We start from the raw sequence: 20,310 nt of genomic DNA, 5'->3' as shown, positions 1-20,310 counted from the left end.
GTTTGTTGGGGGGGGGAATTTTTTACCATATCGAGTACAATGTACCAATATGTAGAGGATTGGCTCTAATAATAATATGGCATGAATTAAATATCATATTTTGCGTATTTTACGATTGCCTGCTAAGTTTCAATTTTGACTCCTTAGCAGCTATTTTACCAAATCAAACCAAATTTGTTCTACAGGCCCGAATACCTTATATATCAAGTGTCAAGCGTGTAGAACAAAAATTGACATTGCTACTATGTTGCATCTTACATGTGTTTCATTGAGTGGTAGAAATCCACCAGACAAACTTTGAGAAACGTATAGATTCATGCGGAACGTATATATGTGTCTGGAGACTTATTTAGTCAATTTCTACCATTCAATGAAACACACGTAAGACATAGCATATCAGTAATAAAACAATACGAATGTGAAATAAATACATCTGCAGCTTTTGAATCGTATCATCGTCAATGCATTAAAACTACTTTTACCATCCCAATGAATGCATTGACGATGATACGTACGAATTTTAAAAAGGCGAACCATTGCAAGATACATCTGCCTTACTTAAAAATACTAGGTTTATTTTGGTCTCTTTAGTTACAAACCCACCACCCAATATTTTAGCTGATGATGGAGACCTTGTTTTCAAAAACTATATGATAAAATTATTGTCCAAGACTCAATATCTATCACAAAAAAAAAAACATCGTTTCCGAAATAATCGTACAATTTATTGATTTTGTTTGTTCTTCCTTATGAAATCGATTTTTAATTTTAATTACAAATTATCAATCATCTTACTTTATATATATATATATATATATATATATATATATGCTCGCGATTTGTTTACAAACAAACGTTTGAGCCCTCTACGAGTAGCGGACGGATGTTTATTTAAATAGACGTTCGGACAGTTTAATTTCGGCCACCGATTCCGTAGTCAGGGGGTAGGACTGCCGATTGTCATCACGACGGTTCTAGGTTCGATCCTCGACTTGGGAGAGGTGTTAGTCTAGCGGCACTGATGAGTTGTGAAACAACGAAACAGGTCTGTATGTCGATGACTAAAATATATTTATATATATATATATATATATATATATATATATATATATATATATATATATATATATATATATATATACTGGACATTAGCGTGAGCCATTGGGCTACGACTACTATTTATTCCGCTTTGATTGTAGCAGAGACTTCAGAAATTGTGATATCTTTTAAAATATATTTTTTGCGTCACTAAAAATAACCAGTCACTTTATTTTTATCAGGTTGTCCGGAAGTTTTGTGTCGGGTTTTAGTAGTTCACATCAGAATTTGCCAAACTATTCTTTGAGAAAAGAATGCTTGAGAACACACGAGCAAAGTCTCGACCTTGGCCTTTAAAATAGTGTGCACCATCCCTAAGTACGAGACCATCACCATGTCTGTTTTGGTCATTATCGATCCAGTGGTGTGGGCTGTTGGAGAATATATATATATATATATATATATATATATATATATATATATATATATATATATATATATATATAATATAGGCTATGATCTTTGACCTTTACCTTAAAATATGGCGTGCAGTTGAAGTTCTCAGAAGGTGGGGAGGATCATCGTGCCAGTTTGGGGCATGATCGATCCAGTGGACTGTAGGAGAGTTGTGCACACTGACACACGCACGAATGCTACTACTTATATATATTAGGCACTTTATGCTTTTTGATTTTCATAAAAACAAACGTGTCTTGTCAATAAGAAAAAATAAATGTACAGTGGAAATGTTTTAGCTGACGGAACTCTATGGAAGTGGTTGATAGAGGTTAGAGATAATTTACGTGACTTTTGTCTTAAAAATGAAGAACGCTTGGGCAGACCGTCTTCTACAGATGACGACCCAAATCAAGGCATTAACTGAGAGCAATCCGCATTACACAACATATGAACTAGCAGAAAAGCTTATCGTATCAGAATTCTCTATTTGTGAGCATCCACTAAAACGTTGGTATACAGTGCGATGTATAGACTGTTGTAAGTATTAAGGTTTCTTAGTTAATTTTATTAACCTTAACTAGAAAATTACTTAACAAGTATAAATAATGTACTAGACTGTCCCGTGTACAAACATCCACATTTATTAAATTCACTGACAAATGCAAAGGACATACAAGATTTTATAATGACACAGCAATAAAAATGCTTATTAACTCATCACCTGGGTAGAATCTCTATCTTAAATTGGACGAGGATATTCCGCCATCGCTGGAATGCGCTTAGCATAGGGAATAAGTCTACCGGGATAGTTTTCGCTTTTCTGGATCGTATCTAGAATACACGGTACGATTAGGGGCTAGAATGGCTTATATTCTTCTTTATGGGATCCAACTCACTGTGGAGAAAGAATGCTTCCGCCTACTGCTGTCTGGGTCTCACCGGCCAAGGGAAGTAACACACCGGTGTCTTAGCAACTAGTGTTCTTCGGTATTCCTCTACAGGATGATTGAAATTCGAAAAAAAAAACATTCCCAACGACATTTTATTATTATTGTTATTATTTAATAATAGTGTTACTCTTTATTATTATTGTAGAGGGATCTATATTGCCATTTAATTTCCATTTATTTCTGTTTGCGGTTTGTACAGAGACGGGTATCTTAAATAAGTGCCGACGCTAAAGGGATTTCTTCTTTCACTAGATACGTGTAGATCCATCATGAAAAAAATTAAGAAACACTAGCAGGGCCCGTGGAAATTCCATAGTGGACTCTTTCATGTGTAATATATTGATGCTGGCATTCTGTGTATGCTCACCGTAAATGGAAATGCCTTGATATTATTGTACCTATTTACTATGCCTCCCCACGGGACAGAGTTAGACACCAGGGTCGTTTGTAGCTCTTTTGCTAAAACTTCAAAAGTATTTATCTAAGCTAGCAGGGACGCCCGGTGTAGCCCGGTCGTAAAATACACTTTAATATGATATTTTGATTCCTGAAGATTTCGTATATTTTATTATAGAGTTCATTTTCTATCGATTCTTATATATTATAAACTTGTGATTTCAAAAAAATAAAAATATATGTACATATGACTTGGGTGCATCAGCTTGAATCGAAACCGAAACCAAAACTTATGAAGAATTGTTGGTAAAATTATTTATTTTAAAAAAATAATAAATAGATGCCTTGAGTGTCATCAGCTGTAATCGAAACTGGAACCAAAACTTATGAAGAATTCTTGGTAAAATTATTTATTACAAAATTGGAAGGTCATAACAATTAAACGACAGTCGCTCGAAAGGAAAAAGATGTAAGCGTGACACAAAAAATAACACAAACGTTATCGTATTAATATTTAGAAAAGATCGATTGAATTAACGTACATTAAGAGGAGAAGAGGACTACACAACTGCTAGAGAGATGGATCTTCAGTTAATTACAAATTACGGTTAAACATTTTTCGAAGATAATTTAATCTTAGAACCAAGATATATTAAAGTGTGTATTTTAAGTTCTTAAAGAATATAAGCGGGGCCTTATTAAAACTTTATCAGCATCCTATAAAAGATGTTCGTATATTTTTTTGTTTATCTAACTTACTTATATCTGCTTCTCTTTTTTTTACTCCAGGGCAATCGTGGAGAAAATGGTTATCCAGGTGAGGTTGGAGCCCAAGGAGAAAAGGGCGAACAAGGATACAATGGAGTCGATGGCACCAAAGGAGCAAAGGTGAGTTTCGTCTTTCATTGGAAATAATCTCGACTCTTGCACTTTAACAGTGATCATCAAATAATACTAATACTTAAAGTAAGTTGCTGCTGTTGCTTACATTCGCTTGAAGATATACTGAATTATTTCCATTTGTGATACATGGTAAGGCAAATATTACTAGTCAAAATTTGCAACCGAAAAAAAGAGAATTCAGATAAAAAATATTAGATTGCTTTGTTTCAAAGTATTTACGCATACAATTCGGCCGATATGCTCTCCAGCCTTTTAACCGGTGTTATATATATATATATATATATATATATATATATATATATATATATATATATATATATATATATATATATATATATATGAACAAATGATTAATAAAACATGTTAAAAGACATCTTGAAAAAGAGTTAAAAACATATTTAATTTTAAAAAAGGAAGCACAAGATAAGTGGATAGTCCTAGGACTATCCACTTATCTTGTGCTTCCTTTTTTAAAATTAAATATGTTTTTAACTCTTTTTCAAGATGTCTTTTAGCATGTTTTATTAATCATTTGTTCATATTATAAGCTCTGTTTCCTTTTCGGTTTTATTGAGCTTTTACATCTGGTTGAGATTACTTTACTTGTAAATATTAACTCTTTAATATTTATAATATATTTTAAGTTTACCATTTTGATTACCTTGGTAAACTTATTGTAATTTTTATTTATATATATATATATAGTTATCCACATACAGTATTGTTTCGCTGTTTTACAGCTCATCAGTGCGGCTAAACAGGCAACTGCCTCAAGTCAGAATCGAAACCCGACCGATTACAGGCAAGGCCATTGCGCTATACGGCTGCTGCTTTGTGGGTAGTGAATTAACGATGTTTTGACATCATCCAAATGCCTCCGCTCAATTTGTTTACAAAAAGAGCGTCGCTTAATATGCTAATGGCAGTTTGTATATCACTTCCCAATATGCTCAACCCAAGATAGGGAGCCTTATAGTCATCCATATACAGTAATGTTTCGCTGCTTCATAGCTTATCACTGTGTGTGTGTGTTAACTCATGTTCACCCCTAACAAGGCATATCGCCACTATTATTTGGGACCATGTCTTAGAAAGATTAACAAGATATTGGTTTACATTACATTTAAACTTATGCATATCAGTCAGGGAAGCAGGTAGCAGGAAGGGAATTCCGAAGTCAAGCTGTTCGAGGGAATAAACTATCAGATTAGTAAGCTTTCTAGCCTTTAAGGACCTCAAAAGTAAAGGGGTGAGATTTTGTTGCTAAGCGGGTTTGTCAGAGATATGTACATCGAGGGGGTCACAAATGCAACGAGCTCATCAGAACACATTTCACTAAAATATATGTAAGACAGGAACAGAGATGTAACACTGCGGCGATGGGACAGGTTGGAATATATATATGTGTGGGGGGGGTGTTGTATCCACGTGTATTCCTTGTGATGTATATATGTAAGTATAAAAAATCAATACGAAAAGTGTATATGGTTATATATTTTCTCTATTTATTTCGTATGTATGGACGCATAGTAATACAAAATGTCTTTTGAAAAACAGTTGTTGTTTTTTTTAAGAACATATTTTCGACCGCACCTTCTGTTTTCTTCAGTGTAATAAGGAAGGTGCGGGAGGGAGATGGTAGAAGAAGGAGGTAAGTTCGCGGGTGGTGGATAACTTTGCTAGAATAGTTAACACACGTGCAAACATAAACATACATTATATATGCACACATACAAATATATATACATACATGTATGCGTATACATACACACATGCATACTCATATGTAGAGAGAGAGAAAGAGAGAGAGGCACATGAAGGGCCAGGAAAGAAAAAATTAAAGCCTCTGACCAGACACAAAATGGGTTGATATATTATTTTTATAGATCGGCCCTGTCGGTGAGGCATTAGAATACACCGACTGCCCCCCCCCCCTGCAGAGGGTAAAAGTCCCTCAATGGGGGTCCTGGATATGCCCTTAAACTATATCCAGTGGTGAGGCCCCAGCTTGTGGGCTTTGGAGAGTGTGGAGCCACCCTTTAATTACCATTGCTCCCAGGTCCACTCTGACCCAGAGTGGTAGTACCTGTTAGGGCTCCAACCATGGGTTGAATAGAAACCGACTTGAAAACAACAAATATATTCTATTAAAAAAATTTTCTTCAAAATCTTTGGATTCGGCATTAAATAACCCGAAAAGTGTTGATATGCCGTAAAACAAAAACAACCAACCAACTTTTATAGATGGTCATAAAATGTAGCCAGCCTTGACTTGTGGAGGGAGAGGGGTGAGGTAGGGGTTGCTTTATGAAAGAAACTGATATATGGAGAAAGATAAAACCGAAAGAAAATAAAATGGAAGATTGCTAATGAGAAAAAGACTGATGCCAGCCCCCTTCCTCTGCGGTAAGACTTCTCCTTCCTGTACAAAAATGCTCATGGTCAATCTGTGCTTTGTGTAATTTAGCAATCTCCCGTTTTATTTTCATTTTCTCTCAGTTTTATCTGCACTTTGTCTTGGAACAAACATACAAGCAAAGAAAGTGAATTCTAAGATACAATCGACAAGTCGATTTTTTTTTTTAATATGTCGTTTTAAGCAAAAACAATAATACGTATTTAATTGCTATGTCGGAAATAGTAATATATCCAAAAATTACGAAAAATCATCGAATAAGTAGCTATTTATAGTTAAAAGTAATTTTTATGGAAAATTTGGTAAAATTGCATCTTTCTTAGACGTTATGATGTAGGCAGTAGAAAGTTAAAAGCAGGGGACAGAACTCCAAAAGGAATATTTTAGATTATGTGTCATGGCTGCAATTTTTGTTGTCTATAGCGATAGACTTTTTTTTTTTTTTTTTTTTTTACAAAAAACACAATAGCAGTTGCTCTACTCGATGAATTTTCGTAATTTTTGGATATATCACTATTTTGGACATGACAATTAATATTGTTTTTGCTTTAAACGATATACTTAAAAACTCCATTTGTCGATTATATCTTAATAAGCACCAAAAGAACTTTGACACCAGGGTCGGAAAGTGGAATTGAGAAGTCAGCGCCCCCGAGGAAGGGCTCTCTGACCTGCAAAATCGGCATTCTCTGGCAAGGGCACCCCAGGCGATCAGCGATAAATTAACTCCCTCTCAAAGAGAGAGGCAAAGCCTGCGAGGGTGAACCTCCTAGAATAGCACAAAACTGAACTCCTACCCCAAAAATCAACAGAGGCCGGGTCATTACAGGAATGGTCCAATCTGTTGATTTTGGGGGCCAAGGATAAAAATCCCTATCATCGTTTTTTAATAAAATCTAGATTTTTTTCCCTCCACCCCCCCCTTTTTTTTTTTTTTTTTTTTTTTTTTGAGAAAAAAAAAAATGAATTTCCCAACATTAAATACCAAGCTTGTGTCTGAGTTTGCCCTCGTGTAACTAAGGACCGTACTTAAACATTTATGTTTTTTTTATTTATTTATTTTTTTTTTTTTCCTTTTTGTGTGTGTGCGTGTGTGCGTGCGTGTGTTCGTGTTCTAATCTCACAAGTTTGGCCGATATTTCTGTCTGGCAATTCCGTTGTCAAGTTGCGTTTATCAAAATCTGGCGTGATCCCAGATTTCGCAAAAGGAGGTATCTTTATCCGCAAGACAACACCTCAATAAAAAAATATCTTCAAAGTTAAAAAAGAAAATCTTTCCCTTTCTCTATCATAGCATGTATGTATCTATGTATATTTGGGTGCGCATATAAATGGAAAAATATGCGCCAACGCAGTACACAGATTACAAGAGAATCATGTTGGTCAAAATGTGAAACGATTAAATAAAAGTACATTTCACCTAACAGTAGAAATTGATATTCTGCCGTCTTTTCTTTTTCCTATCTACTGTCTTTCCTTATTCATTTGTGACAACTTCTACGATGTGAAATTATTGTTTATCTTTTGTACATCTGGTGAAAATACATAATGTACCCGTTGTAGCCTTCCAGGCCTGTAATAATCAAGACAAATACAGTGATATCGTTAACAAAAAATGTATTAGAAAATCTATGTTAGAGAAATACACGTCATGATTCTAGGGTCATAACTGCCACGAATCGCTGACATTTCTCCCAGTGCAAAATGTGGCACAAGGTCAACAGATGGGGAAAGTCGTGACATTGCTCCTAAGCATGAACTTAGTCTATCCGAAAGGCAATGTGAGGCAAGGCCTGGGGAGGGGGGGGGGATGAACACTGCGCAAAACGAGTGTCTTATACAGAAATAACTCAGTTTTAGTTGAAACTTCGACTGGCAATCTTATTGTAAGCGCAACCCGACACCTAATGAATGGTATTTACTTACTTCCCTCTGCAGGATGATGTGACACAAGGTCGGGAAAGTTAAGCCAGTGTTCATTAAGAAGAAGCACTCTAGTCTCAAAAATTGCATGAACAGTCCTGTCGGCGCCTCAGACAGTAAGCAATAAACTTACTCCACCCAAAAGACGGTAGGCTCATCTCAGAGGAAAAGTCATTAGCAAATATTAGATCGAATTCGAAAGTTCGAAATAATTTTGCTATTCGGCACATAAAATGTGCCTACATCGAAATCCATGGGTTAAGGAAAAAAAAACCTCTGAATTGTATTCTTTATACAAACAATAAATTTCTGCTCTGAAAAATTATATTTTTCTGAATAAAATTTAAATAAACGAACTATAAATTCTATTTGCTCTATCAAGTATATTGAGCTTTTCTCTTTTGGGCGGGAATTGTCTTATATAATATTACCTCCCAAAAATATTTTGTAAGACTCGATACCACAGGATTCTTTAATCTGTGTTCCTATTCACCTTAAGATTCTGATATATATATATATATATATATATATATATATATATATATATATATATATATATATAGTAATTTATAAAATATATATATATGGCGATTAAACTACACTGAATATTACGCGTTTCATCCACTCTAGGACTCCTCAGGCTTATGCGCATAAGCCTGAGGAGTCCTAGAGTGGATGAAACGCAGAATATTCAGTGTAGCTTAATCGCCATATATATTTTATAAATTATTAACTAGCTCTACCGACGTATTGGGCACTTTGAAGTAAATACTTTAAGTTTACGCATAAATCTATACTTTCGTATATTAATTTTATGTGAGTAAATTAAGTAGTTATATATATATATATATATATATATATATATATATATATATATATATATATATTGTTTAATTTTACTTCAGTGGAAGTTCTCAGAAGGCAAGCGCCCCATTTTTAAGGCTAACACTTTATCTCTATACGAGATACATAGATATTCGAATATTCATTAAATTACCCTTTTTTACCTCTCAAACACTGAGATAATAAAGAAGTTAAGAACAAAATTTCCCCAATTGACCATTTAAAAATGTAATCGTATATCGTTCTTTTTGGTGTCTTGGTCTTACTAGATTCCAGAACAACAATTCATCTGGTCTAATGGAGTATCAAGCTTGAGGTAACATCACTTGAAGAAGGTGCGCCATTCCTCGTAAAAGCTAATGTGAGTTAGCCATAGTGAGGAGATCTTATTTGGGTCGGGAATACTATTTGATTTTGAATATTTGGTCAGGGTGTACTTGTAAGGAAAAGTAGCCGAGGATAGTGTCTAGTAGGTATTGTGTGCGTTAAAAGGATTTAAAGTTGAGTTGCGATCAAAGTGTATGGTAACTTCTTCGGTCTTAAGACAGTGCTTTATTTTATTTTTTGTCGACTAAGACACTTTTATTCGTAAGCGAATATATGTGGGTAGTTGTTCCTATCAAGTATGCAACTTTCTGGTAATTTTCTTTTACTGTTTCCCCCCACCCCATACAAGGTACAGTGTCACTAAGTCGTGAGGAGATACTATTTGGAACCAGATTTGCAAGGAAGTTGGGCAGCGAGATATCTGTTCACATTACACTTGAACTTCTGCATGTCAGTACAGTCAGGGAAACGGGGATCTGCGATGGAATTCCAAAGTCTAGCAGTTCGAGGGAAGAAGCTTTTTGAGTAGAAGGCTTTACGGCATCTAAGGATCTCTAGAATATGGGGGTGGGATTTTACTGCTCGTCTGGTTTGTCGGAAGTATTAACGTCCAGGGGGGGGGGACTAGTGCTTTAAGCTCGTCCGCGCAGTTAATATTAAAATACTTTTAAAATAGGCACAGGGATGCCGCATCTCGGCGATAGGACAGAGGTTGGAGTTTGGCAGAATGTGCGGGACCTATCAGGCTGGCGACTCTTTTTTTGAACTCTATCTAGGAGCGATAGATCAGTAACAAATACACCAGCCCGAATAGGATAACACTATTCCATGCATGGGCGAATATTGGCTTTTTAGAGATACAGGATACTCTCAGGTGTGAGTTACATTAAAGTAAGGCTGTATCTAACTTTCTTATGAAGAGGACTTGATTAGAGATTGATTTAATTCCACATTGCGGCTGACATTTTCTCGCTTTGCCTTCATACAAACCATATACTTTCATGATTCAGCCTCTTATTCCAATCGTGGTGATTAGATTCATTATCTATAACCTTGTACATTCTCGCGCTCTCCTGAAAACTGTCCCAATCTAATTATACTAAACCAGGCGCGACATTAGCAATTCCCAATGTTCTATCTTAAGCTTTACACTTTTTTAAGCATATTTTTTCTCCTCGTTCTTTCTTCTGGTGGCTTCTTCTCGAAACCAGTTTACTTTGTTTCTGTATTTCTATCTCCTATATTATAATTATCTTAGTCTCTCTGTTTGTTTGTCTCATTTTTTCTCCGAAACTACTGGGTCAATTTAGCTAAAATTTTGTATGGACCTTTGTTATGATGAGGTGCAGCGAAGTAAGTATTATAGTATCCGTTTGATGCACAGTCAGAGATTAATACGGAATATTAGGGGTCAATCACCACATTTGCTCTAGAAATTTGTCATAAAGTGCTCATTCTAAGTGAACGGCTATAACTTTTTCCCGTTTTTGAACGGGCTTAAAAGTCTAGTGTTTTAAATTATACTAGTGTTGCTTTGGTATCATAGAACTTCATTAATGTTAAGGCAAAGAGAGGGAGGGGGGAAGAGTGAATATAGGTTATTTTTGCTATTCGTAATTAGAAAATCCGATATTTATAAATAAACGCTATTGGCTTAAGTTTACACTGCTTAGACTGTTTCTCGATCGGGTGTTGGCGAGTTATCAGGAGACTGGCGGGTGTCTGCGAAAACATACGCTTGATTGAATGGTATTCCACTTGTTTATTAATTACGTTTGTTTTGTTTTTTGTTTTTTTTCTCTAAAATGCAGGGTGAGCCTGGTGTTGGTTTGAGAGGCCCTCCCGGACCACCAGGCGAGGTTGTCCATTCCAGCGGACACGGTGGCGAATCAAGGGTACAGGCTATTAAAGGTGAAAAGGTGAGTATACGATATATATATATATATATATATATATATATATATATATATATATATATATATATATATATATATATATATATCGAAATCGGAAAAATTGGAAGTTTTGAGGGTATCGGAATCGGGAAAATATGTGCCTATTTTCCGTGTCTAAAACGATCCCTTTAATTCTCTTTTTTTTTTTTATTTGGTTTTGCTTAAAACAAAAATTTCCACTGTTTATTGATTTTAAATTACCAATAAAACGAAAATCTATAGATAGCCCCCCCCCTCCACTCAAGAGTGTTTTTTTTTTTTATTTGAAAAAAAAATATGAACAGTTAACATACGATTTTACAGTAATCGGGAAAACTAACAACTTTATAGTTAAATATTTAGAGATATATAAAGAATCGGAATCGGGAATTTAGTATGGAATCGGAAAGTGTATCGAAATCGGGAAAACATTTAAATCGTCCCATCACTTATATATATATATATATATATATATATATATATATATATATATATATAGTAAAAATTTTGTTGAAATTCAAAGATTTACATTTTTTCTTTTATATAACTCTTGTATATTTCATCTTGGATCTCTTCATTACAGCAGTTCCGTTAATGAAATGGCAATATTATGATTTAATGTTTTCATAAAAATTTATTTTTCACCAACTCGTCAGCGGTGATTTCCACCAGATGTTACCAACAAAAAGTTAATTTTGTCCATGATAAATCTGGTGCGTTCGTTTGGGGGAAAGAAATTCCATCCCCACGTTGTTACATGTCGACCATGCTCTGCACCTATAAAATAGATACATTGAGCTTCACTCGAAATTAACGGTGATTCAGTTCTTATCATAAGTCTCAACCCATCAAAGGAAAAACGGTATAAATTGAAATTAACAATACTTCAAAAATAAACATTTATAATATTTCAATATATATATATATATATATATATATATATAATGTGCATACATAAATATATGCATACATAAACATATATAGAAAGAGGTTTGTGTTTACTATAACCTTTTTACTCAAATATTACGCAAGTATAAATCATGTAGAATATTTGCATGAATATAATTACACGTAATAGTTAACTAAAGCTGATAATTCCACAAGAAACCGAAAAATCTAATAGAGAATTAAAATGAATGTTTAACAACATATGCAAATTAGCTAGATCTTTAGCAGATGAATGCAATTTTACGATCAGAAGTCAGAATATTGCGTTTTGCGCTGAAGTTTACTGATTTTTCTTCATTCCCTAAAGAGGGGTTAACTATAATTTCTTAAAGAGGCTTTATAACTAATTTTTTTTAAAAATAACTATTATCAATTATTTAATACAAACACTAATATTTCATGATCACGCAATCATAATTTTACGGCCGCCTTGCCACCATCTTTAAAGAGTGTTTTCAAACTTATTTATTTTTAACATAACGAATTTGTCACGTGAACGATTCGCGCATGCGCATTTGTGAAACAAACCGATAAAAATCCGATGACCCCCAACGTTCTACTTTTTCAGTTTTAGCAGTGTTTTTCCGGATGAAAACCGATTAAAACGTTTTCCACATGTCTGAATACCCTATATATCAGATTTCAAGTCTGTAGATTAAGAATGTGTTGAGTATATAGCTTGAGAAGTGTCTTCAGGCACACACATTCTCACTTATATATATATATATATATATATATATATATATATATATATATATATATATATATATATATATATAACAATAGCAATATAGTAGCAGTAAATAATATGGATAATAATGAAAAAATAATAATAGTTATATTGTGAAACTAAATAATAATAAACAAAATAAATAATAAATCCTTATTTGTTTTTTTTTTCTTTTCTGTCAATGAATTATATTTTAAATATTTTATTTATATCCTTAATTAGGGAGATCGTGGTCTGAATGGAATGAATGGAGTGCCGGGTATCCCGGGTCAAGATGGAAAACCTGGTTTGCCTGGACCTCCTGGACAATCCGGATTACTGTATGTAAGTAACGTCGGACAGAAAACAATATTTAATTCAGCTTTTAATCCACCTTTCCTTTGAATCTCTTCGAATTCCTTTGAATCTCTTCAATCTCTTTGAATATCTTCGAATTTCTTGATATCTTCAAATTTCTTGAATCTCTTTTAATTTCTTGAATCTCTATGAATCTCTTTGAGAATTTCTTGAATCTCTATGAATCTATTTGAGAATGTCTTGAATCTCTATGAATCTCTTTGAGAATTTCTTGAATCTCTATGAATCTATTTGAGAATGTCTTGAATCTCTATGAATCTCTTTGGATTTCTTGAATCTTTTTGAATCTTTTGGAATTTCTTCTCTGAATCTTTTACAAATGTTAAAAAAACTGCAACTATAGAATTGTTGTTGACCATCGATGTTAAAGAGAAAGTATATTTTTCTTACTTTGCGTTATTCGGGGTATCTTAATTTTCTCAGAATTGATTAATTATTCTAGATTTCGTAAAGATGAGTGCCCGGCTGAATATGTCAGTGGTATTTTTATCCTCGGGCCACATAATCAGCATAGATTAGACCATTCCTGTAATGATCTAGTCCCTGTTGATTGTGGTGTAGTTCTCGTTTTATGCAGTTTAAGAGGTCCACTCTTCCAGGCTTGCCTTTTCTCTTTGATAAGGGATTAGTTTATTACTAAACGCCGATGGGGCTGCACAGGTATCATTTGCAGAGTCAAGGGACTCCTTTTCTGTAAAACGGACTGTTTCAATCCCACTTTCGAGCCGGTTTCACAGTTCTTGCGGAAGGAGAGAACTAAATACCAAGAATATGTCAATTTTATACTCATGAAGGATAATCTGATGCTACCAGATCAGGCTGTCCGAAGATACTGACTTCGAGTGATGCTATTGTGTTTATTCTTTCTTTTGCAAAACTCAATCATGTTCTGCAAGACCAAAAGCAAAACCAACAATCTGTCTCTACACTGCAACCAAAATAACCTAATTCGGCATTCAATAACTCGAAAAGGGTTGATATGCCGTAAACTAATCCTTCCTTTGATCAGTTTTGTTCAAATGGCACCAAGTGTAAAGATTCGTTTTTATTTACATTGATCTAGTTCTGGTGATTCCCTAAAAAAAACTCTGCTCCACTCCTATAAGGACTGGAAGTGCTCCCTTGACCAATAAACAAATATTTCACTTTTTTTTTTTTTTTTTTTTTTTTTGCAAATATCTAAACTTTCCTTCATTTTTTTTCCCATACAATTAATATTTTGAGCAATGCTTGTTTGTGCTAATCATATACGACTCATCTCAAAACAGGGGTAGCCAACCTATGGCACAGGTGCCAACAGTGGAGAAATGAATGATTACAAGTGGCGTACTTAACACCAGAGATAATCAAAGAGAAACAATCCTGGCCATGCAACATGGTTTAATTTAAATGGATTTGAAAACAAACAAAAAAAAACTGTCACATGAATATAAGTGTCTGATGGTCCACATAAAATTGTGTTAGACCTAACGGTGTGTGCGTGTGCGTGTGCGTGTGTGTGTGTGTGTGTGTGTGTGTGTGTGTGTGTAGTTTCTACGATGACAAAACGTCAGTATAACTTCAATTGCTGTTTTGTTCTTGCAGGAGGGTCCAACTGAAGGATGCGGAGAATGCGTTGGTGCTAAGGGTGAGATGGGACCCATGGGACCTAAAGGAATGGTTGGTCGACCAGGGCCGCGTGGAGTCCGAGGATCTAAAGGAGACATTGGTATGCCAGGATTCCCAGTAAGTAGTTTCTAAAACATGTAGTCCGCAATTCTCCTGCGTGAGAAATGATTGATTTAATCGATATAGTTAAATAGAAACATCCCAAAAGAATCATTTAATCATTAATGAACTGTTGTTGTTGTTGTTCTTGTTGTGGCTCATTTTGCATGACTCAAATGATTATTGTTAGCATTCGTTTCTCCGATATCTTTCTAGTTAGATTTTTTTTCGATAAAGACACCAGGTTCTTACAAGAGAGGCCATGCGGATGTTTTGGACGTCGCTAGGTGAAAGTGTTTCTGTGGAACGAACTAGATTTGAACCTGGTAACCCAGGTTTTCAGTCTGCGTCGTTAACTACTTAGTCACGCCACCGTCCTGTTAGTGCTGTCTGTACGCGTGCAGAGTATGTTCTGAAAGCTCATCTAGATGTACATAACACAATTAAGTTGCTGTGCCAATCATAATCAGATTATGACCGGATAAAAATATAAATTAATCTGTACAACTATAGCATTTCATGATCGTACGTACGTTATCAACTTTCACACGCATTAAAAAAGAGATTCGCTGAGCAACAAATTAGTAATTGATGATCAAGCTGATGTCGTTAAGGCAATCAATTTCAATATTACGCATTTTAAAATTAATGATCCAAAAATCACAGGATGTTGGCAGTCCAAGGTAATGAAGAAATAAAGAAAAGATTACTGTAATGCATTATAAACAAAAGGAAATATCACCACAGTGCTGTAATATTACTAAAAATCGTACTTAAAGACGAAGGATATATATGGGATGAATAACTGAGATATTCATTTATATTCGCTCCAAGAATTCAAAATAAATGACTATTTTGCGTACCATCGTTTTTTAAAATCATACAAAAAATTGTTGGTTGTGTGTTTTTTGTTTTGTTTTTTTTACATGGGAGTCACCACTTATCAAGGCCCGGAAGCCACTCGGGGATAAGGGTTATTGCGTGTACAGTAATCAATGAGATAGTATCGTAGTAATCGTTAGTATTGGAGATTTGATAAAGTGTCTTACTTAAGGGGGCGGTTCATCAGGAATCTGCCTATGTTGGACTTGAAGACATCCAAGTTGTAGTCAGGTGGGAAACGGGCAAACGGAAGAGAGTTCCACAGGCGTGCACTTCTAAGAAAGAAGCTTTGTTCATGGAATCTACGTTTTTGGTTTTGACACGGATAAAGAGTGGAAAAAATTTTTGACAGTTGTTTCAGTTACACGGGTGTTTATCGTGAAAGATTGGCGAGGGGGGATCAGAGATTGAAGCTCAGACGAGCACTTGCCATGGAAGTAACGATAAAACAAAGATAGGTGTTGCATTCTTGGAGCGAATATAAATGAATATCTCATAAAATTATTTACCTCACAGCTTTATTGCAATAGCTCTGGTCGATCTAATGCCTATACTATTGAGCTGATTTTATATCTGCAATATTTTGATCGCATGGTTACTATAGGTAAGATAATGATTTGATAGCTATTTATATAGTTATATCCGAAATTACATAAACACTAGGAAGTAACCTACAGATTAATTTACGTTTCAGAAATGCTGAACCTCTGACAAGACGATTTACATCGGGAAACTTTGAATAATTCTGCATAGTTTTTGTTATGTTGGTATTATTAACTTATAATATCTCTACGCATATATATTGAGCACTTTCGAAAAAAATAAATTTATTTCAATCCATTTTAACTTATTCAATATATATATATATATATATATATATATATATATATATATATATATATATATATACACTAAAAAATGTGCCCAGCGTGGTCCGGTATTAAACGTAACGTTAAATTCCTTTAAAATAAATGAAGTAAAAAAACGGAAAGAAACTGGGACATGTGTTTTTATTAAGCAGTTCACTTCTTGTAATTAAAAAATATATATTCGAGCCGAGATCAAAACCTAAATACAGTGATTCAAGTATGATAACCATTAGACCAGCTTAGCACGATGTTTCAAAAGTGTTTTCAAACTTCGTAAAACAGTTGGTAAAAAGGTAAAAATTCGATGACGCCCAAGTATCAATTTTTCTGGTTTTACCCTTTAGCAGGCTTCTTTTTTTTTTCGGATGAAACTAATTTAAAAATTTTCCACATGTCTGAATATTCTTTATACCAATTTTTCGTCTATAGATTAACAATTCGTTGAGTATATAGGTTGAGAAGTATCCTCACACACAATTCTAATATATATATATATATATATATATATATATATATATATATATATCCAGAGGCTAACCTTGTTTTTTTTTTCTTTCGATTATCTCTTTTTTTATATTCAACTGGCTTTCCAAACTCACTTTTTGCTTGATCAAACAATCTTACTAAAACTGATTTTTGTATTGAATAAGCTGCATATTTGTAATATATATATATATTCTAAATTATATATATAGAAATTACTGGAAAAGCCTCTTAAACAATTCGTGATGACGATCACGGTTCGAAAACACTCGAGATAAAATTGTCGATACGGAATCACTCGGCTATATACTTCAGTCTGACACCAGAGACCAAGAGAAATGCTCGATAAATCGATAGATTCAGCAGAAAGATCAGAAAAAGAGAAAAATCTGTCGTATTTTAACCATACATGCCTTGAAAATGACTTGATGCGTAAATATATGCATATATATAAATGCTTGAATATAAACTTCGACCGTTTGAAAACCATAATAAATTAATTCTTCAACCATTCTTTTCTTGTTTCTCAAAGAGAGTTTTCGATTTTAAACGAGAGAGAGAGATAGGCCATTGCAGATACGACATTAACCTATGTCTTTCGATATCGAAATAAGTCACTGTTTTTCTTTGCGCCAACAGGGACGGCCCGGTGTTCAAGGCCGCAAAGGTCATCCTGGTTACGGACTTAAGGGGCGCAAGGGAGATCAAGGCAACCCCGGATTACCCGGTCCCCCAGGTGTATCAATTTATGCCGGGTCGAATGGACATCATGGAAGTTCAGGTAAAGGAGAAAAGGTAAATATTAAACGGGTTTTCGTTTCTGCTTTTTTCTTCGTTTTGTTTTATCGCGTATTTTTTAAGCGTCCTCATTTTGTTTTGCCATCATAAAAAAGTACCAACATAGTTACCAACAAGCATGTATTTCATTGTCTCTACGATTCATCAGTATGGTAAAACAGACCGAGATTCGGAACCAGGACCCCAGTAATGGGTGCCCGGTGCTCTACAGATTGAGTCAACGCAAGATAGTATGTCGTGTTGAAAGTAAAACTATGCATTTGTTGGCATGTGTGTATGTGTGTTTTTTTTGTTTTGTTTTGTTTTTTTTGTTCGGCATAATCACGTTGACACGAAGGTGCTTGTTATATCACCGAAGTTAAGCAACATTGAGCCTATTCAGCACCAGATGGGTGACCAATTTGGGAATTCCAGGCGCCGTACGTAGGAGGACGTCGATACCTCCCTGCAATAGCTGAAAAATACCTAATGTCATAATTTCCTCTAACCAAGACATACCCGCGATTAGGGGCCGTTTGGGATGTTCATACTTTCATGGAACTTCCTCTTTTAGAGGAAGCCGGTTGAACCCACATGCTGTTTCTATTTTTTTTCTATTCCATGTGTTTTCGATGTTGATAACCGAAAGTACTCATTTTTTTTTTTTTTTTTTTTTTTTACAGAAGAGTATGGTTTTTATGCTAACTGGAAACCTCCATTTTTTCGACAATAGAGCTCCACAAAAATAATTCCTTTATTAAGGGACTCTTTTTGCAAACTAGAAAACCAGTCATATTTTATTTTATCTCTGTAGAGAAAAATTAAAACCATTTATTTCCAACAGTTAATAAACAGACAGTATACGCATTAGTTTAAAGTAAATAATAATAGGCAAATACAAAGATTTTTTTTTTCTTTTGTGAAGATGGTTATTCGTATTATTCGGAATGTTATTTTTTATAATATTTCGGTCTAAGTAACCGCCGAACTTTTTGGGTGCATATTGTCAAACTCGTGAATCTGCACGGAATTTCGAACGGTAATAACATGCTCTCATTCCGTCAGCCATAACTGGCTATAAGTCCAAAGTAATTGGTAATTGTATTTTTTAGTGTCGCCCGCGCTAAGCATTGAACATTCAAAAAACATGTAACTAATAACTGAATTCACCAAGTACTTTATCCACTACGCTACAGCTCTTTGCGAACAATTCTAGTATGCATTTTAGAAGTCTTTGTCCTTTATGACCTGGTTGAACTAATTCGTCCAGTCTTGTAAATAAATGACGATAATAGCATAAAGTAGGAATTGATTAGTTCAGTATCGAGGTAGATGTCAGACCTCCAGATTGCAACTGTCCATTGCTTACATTCAGTATACCGCCATCAGCTAAAATCAATAATAATTGTATACTAGACTATCCGTGATCCGTTGGGTCAGTATGTTATATTAGCTATGGAATTCATGTATGAGCGTGACACTTGTGACGTAAAGAAAATAGTTTTTGTTTTTCTTTTGTTTTTTTGACATAACAGAAACATTTCTATGAAAGTATATTAAAATGAAAAAAGAATATAGATAGATTTCTGGGTCGTTCTGTTGATTATAATTGATTATTTTGGGAAAAAATTTTTACAGTTATTGAATTATAAGTGGTTGGCCATACTTATAGGTAAATGTGCACTGAACAGATACCATAATACTTATTATAGTTAAATTCAGATTTTGATATATCTTCCTTTTTTTTTTTTTTTACATCGTTCATTTCTGTATTACGTTTAAGTTATTTAAAACCCCACTCTGCCCATGTTAAATAATAATTTCGAAATAATAACGTTAATATTTCTACGTCCCAATTGTTCTTTTGTTTATTTTTTTGCGTTTAAATTATCCAAATAAACAATTGTTAATACTGTCTGCTTTTTTTTTTACATCGTTCATTTCTGTATTACGTTTAAGTTATTTTAAACCTCACTCTTCCCATGTTAAATAATAATTTCGAAATAATAACGTTAATATTTCGGTGCGCAGGTCATGCGCGCATGCGCAACCAGATGTCGTAAACCGGAAAGTGGGTTTCATACATCGTTACAAGTTCATTTGAGTTTTATAATTATATAGATTTAATCGTTTACATCATAGTTCAGGTCATAAAGGGTTAATAGTTTTATGTATATCATTATATATTGCTAGTTATTACTGTACGTATGTATATATATATATATATAGAGAGAGAGGGGGGAGAGAGAGAGATGCACCTGAGGAAGGTCGGAGGTTAAATAGACCAAATCGTTGTGAAAATAACACTGAAGAGGAAACAGGCAGTCGAAATAATCCAAATAATACGAATCTTTTTCTGTTTTATTAT

At 34.3% G+C, this 20,310-nt stretch overlaps 1 protein-coding gene across 8 annotated transcripts in view; it reads left to right on the top strand.

Annotated features, from left to right (window-relative positions):
- Nucleotides 1-20,310, top strand: part of LOC145248141 (uncharacterized) — a 568,735-nt gene that overhangs the window by 465,784 nt on the left and 82,641 nt on the right. For all 8 annotated transcript variants that reach the window (XM_080109960.1, XM_080109956.1, XM_080109957.1 and 5 more), the window contains 5 exons: nt 3,633-3,731; nt 11,067-11,174; nt 13,090-13,191; nt 14,809-14,949; nt 17,805-17,960. In XM_080109960.1, the coding sequence (XP_079966086.1) occupies nt 3,633-3,731; nt 11,067-11,174; nt 13,090-13,191; nt 14,809-14,949; nt 17,805-17,960 (606 nt within the window). The remainder of the gene's footprint in view (nt 1-3,632; nt 3,732-11,066; nt 11,175-13,089; nt 13,192-14,808; nt 14,950-17,804; nt 17,961-20,310) is intronic.

This window comes from Euprymna scolopes, chromosome 26 (genome assembly GCF_053919585.1).
Source record: "Euprymna scolopes isolate OS-2025 chromosome 26, ASM5391958v1, whole genome shotgun sequence".
Taxonomy (NCBI): domain Eukaryota; kingdom Metazoa; phylum Mollusca; class Cephalopoda; order Sepiida; family Sepiolidae; genus Euprymna; species Euprymna scolopes.
The sequence above is the reverse complement of the archived record's forward strand: the minus strand, read 5'-3'. Positions and strand labels throughout refer to the sequence as shown.